Source organism: Triticum urartu, chromosome 3A (genome assembly GCF_056163025.1).
Source record: "Triticum urartu cultivar PI428250 chromosome 3A, HENAU_Tu73, whole genome shotgun sequence".
Taxonomy (NCBI): Eukaryota; Viridiplantae; Streptophyta; class Magnoliopsida; order Poales; family Poaceae; genus Triticum; species Triticum urartu.
In genome coordinates, this window is record NC_141875.1 from 394632160 (window position 1) to 394637443 (window position 5284).

The following is a 5284-nucleotide window of genomic DNA, read 5'->3' on the forward strand; positions in this document are numbered from 1 at the left end:
CTAGTAGCAGATTTAGAGGATGGAGATGAGGAAAAAATGAAAAGATGAAGATCTGAAAATTATTGGGAAGAATCAGGAGCAAGATGCTCAATACCCACAAGGGAGTCATCATCAGAAGAGCCATTGGAGGAGGGCGGTGGGAGAAGATCCGGATGAGTCCGGGCTTGGAACAGACTGAATAACATTACCCTCTTTTTCTGTGTTATACGTTAATTTTGTTTTTATTAGGGACAAATAAACCATTGATAGTTTTATTGAAGAAATAACCCACTCATAGTTGTTTCACGAGAAAACAAAAATACAAATTTCATCTTGCGACACCTTCGCTAGTGTGAATTGTGAAGGGCAAACCTAGATCTAGCAGCAGCATGGCTGAGTAGGTAAGGATCAAGAAGTGTAGGGTGTAGGAAAGATTCATCGCATACGTGCAATGCATACTAATTGCATGCTGACATTCGGCAGGATTTTGTTTAGAAAAGGTGTGATATTAATTACACATTAATTATATGGTTAGTGCTATCGCTAATACTTTGGTATGATATTGATTGCGTGAAAACATGTTGAGCGCTCACCATTGAAGCAATCTAGCTCGTTGAAGAACGTGATTTGATGACCGGAATTACTTGGATTTACTTCTTTGGATCTTTTTTATATTTTTTAGGGAATGACATGGCTAGCTTTAATGATAATTTAACAACAATTACATCGTCCACAAGACTGGCAAATAAAAAGCTAGAGGATCGTCGTCCCATCTACGAGAAGAATTATTAAGAAAACTAAATTTAGCTAGCTCACGTGCCACACTATTTAGGTCTTTTTATATTGCTATAAATATACTAGATAATAACATTGGCATTTTCTCCTGATATCAGATTTTTTTTCCTACTTTCACCAGACAGCCATTTTCATATCCCTAGTCACCACACCGGACGAGTATATATGATGGGATCACACGCATTAACTAACTACCAGGTACAGTTAACTTTGTTGGACACGCGACGACGGCGTCGTCCACGACGTCCGAAGATCGGCAGAGCATCTTGGCCGCCATGGCCCTGCGGCGGGGCTGCCAGATCGGCCGGCCCTGGCTCTCGTAGTGGATGGCACCCGAGAAGTTGAGTGGCTCGCATCGCTGCCCCATCAGTATCTCCCGGCGCCACAGAGCTCCGCTGTCGTCCTCGCACACAGCGTCCGTTGCCGCAGCAGCCGCCTGTCGCTCCTTCTTGTGCCCGTTGCTCCGCCGGGACCGCCGTCCTCGCAGCAGGAGGCGGCGTGTGGCGCGCGAGACGCTGCGCGCGCTGGCGGCCACGGCGCCCGACACTTTGCTGATGAGGCTAGTCATGGATGGTGGCCGACTTCCGTGATTCAGTCAGGGTATGTAGGTTGTGCAATGGAGAGTGCAAGAAAACACTGTTCTTGGACTTCATATTTATACACGGAGTACTCAATTATAGATGGAATACAACTAAATCTTTCCCAGAAATGGATGCGCTATAAATTGGAAATCCCGTATAAGTTTTTTATGGTGCTATAAATTGTCACTATTTAATTCTAGTTTAACAAAATAAAATTGAAGGTTTGCTAAAGATATAGTATCAGCTCCATGGAAAATCTTTGGCGTGGGTTTCTGCATGACACAATCTAATTTATTTTTTATTGAGAAAAGAATGCAATATAGTTTCCCCCCTCCCCCGGAAACTTAGGACTTTATTCAACCAATGTCGGTCCCAGCGCGATCAGCCATAACATGAGACATGAAGAAACTAGGGGGAGTTCATCCAACAATCAGTGAGTGTGCATGCAAATTTTCCACACAAGTGGGCTGGAGTGTTGGCATTTCTAGTTACATGATGAGTATAAAAGGAAATAAACGATAAGGCTAGTCCTTCAATTTCTACTAGTAGAGACGCTATAAGAGAGCGTGCGAATTGTCACGAGTTTGAGAGGTTTACCACCTCCAAACAATCATTTTCCATTACCATTCGCGAAAGACCTCGGAGTTTAGCGAAAATCACCCCATCCGTTAGAGTTGTAGGATCGGCAGTAAGCGGTCAATGATGTTAGGATAGAGCTTACTCCAAGCAGCAATGAATGTAGTAGGTGTTCTTGCTTGACCTCCGGCTCCACTCTTACTTTCAACACACGATACACTCACATCGGTATTGATTTTCGCCCAGTCCTGCTCAGGCGGCTTCCAACCAAAGCCACGAAGAGTCTTGGTTTGTTCCACCGGAAGCTCCAACAATGCTAAAGTCTCTCTAATCCACTTCAAAGACTGAACCGGATCCATACTTACTTTATCATCTGTGATACTGTTCCTCGACGTCCATATCACCCACATGATGGTAACAATCTTGGCCCAGTCTACCTTCGCTATTCGTGCGTCACACATGATATCCTTATGACATGTACTTAGGTGTAGCTTCAGTAACATGACTTCCAGCCAAAATCTTGCTTCAGACCAAAACGTGTGTGCACGAGAGCACCTGAGCAGGGCATGCATAATGTCCTGATCCGCCCCCAAGCACACCTTGCATCGAGCCATGGTTGCTATGTGTCGATTCTTGAGTGTCAACTCCATAGGGAGAATACCTCGAAAAACACGCCACCAGGACACACGCACCTTGGACGGGACCTTGAGCTTCCATAGCCTTGTCCATAATTCTTTACCATCCTTTTAAGTTTCTATAACAGTCCCTTCCTCTACAGCCAAATGCTCGTTGCGAGTCATTAGAGCAAGGTACACGGATTTCACAGTATATGCACCCGACTTCTCTTGAGCCCAAGCCCAGAAATCACCCCACCTCCTTGCCGAAGAGGTACGTTTAGAATAGCATCAACATCAGGTGGTATAAAATTTTCCTTTGACTAAATCAGCTTTCCACGTCCATTTTTCACGATCTATTAAGTCAGAAACTGTATGAAGTGATGCTTGACCAATCTGCGTCGATGCGACAGTCGTCTATCTGTCCATATGCTCAGTGAAGACCCATCCTCAATCCTCTTCAGCGGACCTGTCTCCAACGCCGCTCTTCCCGCAATGATGGCTCGCCAGGTAGAAGAAGCGTTGTGAGGAACAATGGCATGCATGGAATTTGCCAATGGGAAATAAGGCCCCTTAAGCACCCGTGAGCAAAGCGAGCTCGGACTTGTGGTCAACCTCCATCCATGCTTGCCCAACAGTGCAGTGCCGAAGTGCTCTAGATCTCGAAACCTGAATTTTCCTCTGATTTTTGGAAGTGCAAGAGACTTCTAATCAATCAAATGCATGGACCACCGATTGATCGAGCTACTCAACCAAAATTTTGCCATCGGCAAGGAGATGCTTTTATACACTTTTTTGTCAACTTAAAGCAACTCATAGTAAAAGTTGGGACTGCTAGAGCTTTTGACTTGATTAAAACTTTCCTATTCGCGCAAGAAACCAAACTCTCTGTTCCACTATTCATCTTTGATCCCACCCTCTCTCCGATGAAATCAAAAGTTCCTGATGTGATTCTTCCTACTGTTGTCGGGAGGCCTAAATATCTTTCAGTAAAGGCTTCTACTACAATACCAGTTGCTCCTTTCAACAATGTTCTGAATGGATGAGGTGTGTTCGAACTGAAGAAAATGGAGCTCTTCTCCTTATTCACATATTGGACCATCATAAATCCACAAAATATTATTCAGCTGGGTAGCACTCTCCACCTTAGCTTGCATAAAAATACCTTTATCCAAGTTGACTCCTCCAAACTTGTTTAACTAGTGTTCATAACGCAATATAGTTGGCACCATTCAAATGCAGTGAAATTGTACTGCTATCCCTCTCTGTCACACATACTCCCTTGCATATGTAGGATAATCTCAGACATCATCACACCTTGATGATAAGTTGATCCTAACTAGTGTTCACATGCATTAATTTAATTTCAATAACAAAATAAAGCAAAAACTTACAAACATCAAATGATGAATTCTTACATAGATGTTTTTGGACCATAACTATGTCCTCCTATTTTAGATCTACAAAAAATTGTCATCTCTTCTTGATAAAAGAATAAATTACCTCTTCGTTGCGCTCCCTAACACTTGTAATCGTGGTAGCATGTGAAGCAAATATTTTGGTCCTATTTGTTCTAAAAAATGTATCAAGTGGTAGACCGCCAACCCTACGAATTGGCGAAGTGGTTTAGTACTTTCTTTTGCTTCAAGATTTAGCCACGTTCCCTTAAAAACATAACATTTTGTAAATATTGTTTCACTTTTCGTCTGCATGAAATGGCAGTCCTCATGTTTGTTTCTTCAACAAAAAAACATGCATACTCATTCTGAGCAAACTTTGGTAGAGGGAAGGCTTCCTTTTGGCCAAAAAACACTACACGCAATGTACACTTGATTTCAGACAAGAAAACATCACAACCACGTGATTCCCCTTCCTCACACCCTTTCTTTCTTTATTTCATCGATTGTTGCCGCCATATGAGGCAACGTAGTTAATACCCCTAGCTCTAGACTTATGTCCACCTCTAACCTTAACCCTAGCAGTAAAGTAACCCTTGCTTCACCTCCACTTTCCTTTTTTGGGGCCTCCGTTAACATACTAACATTTGTTCACATCGTCATCTCAAGCCTTGATGATGCCAATATTGATGGGAGGCCAAGCACTGGAGGTGACCCGGCGAGACGGATCCGCATTTGCAGAAGGGGGGAGGGTGGATAAAATTTGGAGTAAGGGTTATTAATAGGAATGGAACAATGGATTGAGGTGTTCCATTCCTATTAATAACCCAACACTCCCACCGCCCTACTGGGTCTACTTGGTTACGCTAGTAGGGCGGTGGGAGTGTTGGCTCGACTCAGACAACTTTACCGAGGTACGCCATCCGGCGACCGGCGAATTGTCATGATGTTAGGGATCTTCATTGTGGGGCTTAAGTGTAAAGCCTCCACATAGTTAAATCAATTTAAAAAGTCGTGTCCTTGGTATAGACATGTTGCTACAGCGTGTTCACACTATCTAGTCTAGTCTCATGGGTCATAGTTGACGCATGGTTAACTATTGTTAGCCATAGATAGTCGAGGATATCTATGCATTTCACACTAAGGTGGGAGAAATACTAGGCATATCTACGTGTTTGACACTAAGGCACATGAGATGTGTTGACCATTGAAGCATGCTATTTCAATTAATTACTTACGAAAGCAATGGTTAGACCCCAAGTGCAAGGGTTTGAAGAAAATGACACAATTTACCTTTTGTCAATATACATGGGATAATAACCTTCCAATTCCAACTTATGAG

The 5284-nt window shown here is 43.1% G+C and overlaps 1 protein-coding gene across 1 annotated transcript; it reads right to left on the bottom strand.

Annotated features, from left to right (window-relative positions):
* Positions 1-895: 895 nt before the first annotated feature.
* On the bottom strand, positions 896-1377 carry LOC125548406 (uncharacterized). The gene has a single exon (XM_048712008.2). The coding sequence runs from the start codon at positions 1340-1342 to the stop codon at positions 962-964; it is 381 nt and encodes a 126-aa protein (XP_048567965.2). The 5' UTR covers positions 1343-1377; the 3' UTR covers positions 896-961.
* Positions 1378-5284: the final 3907 nt, after the last annotated feature.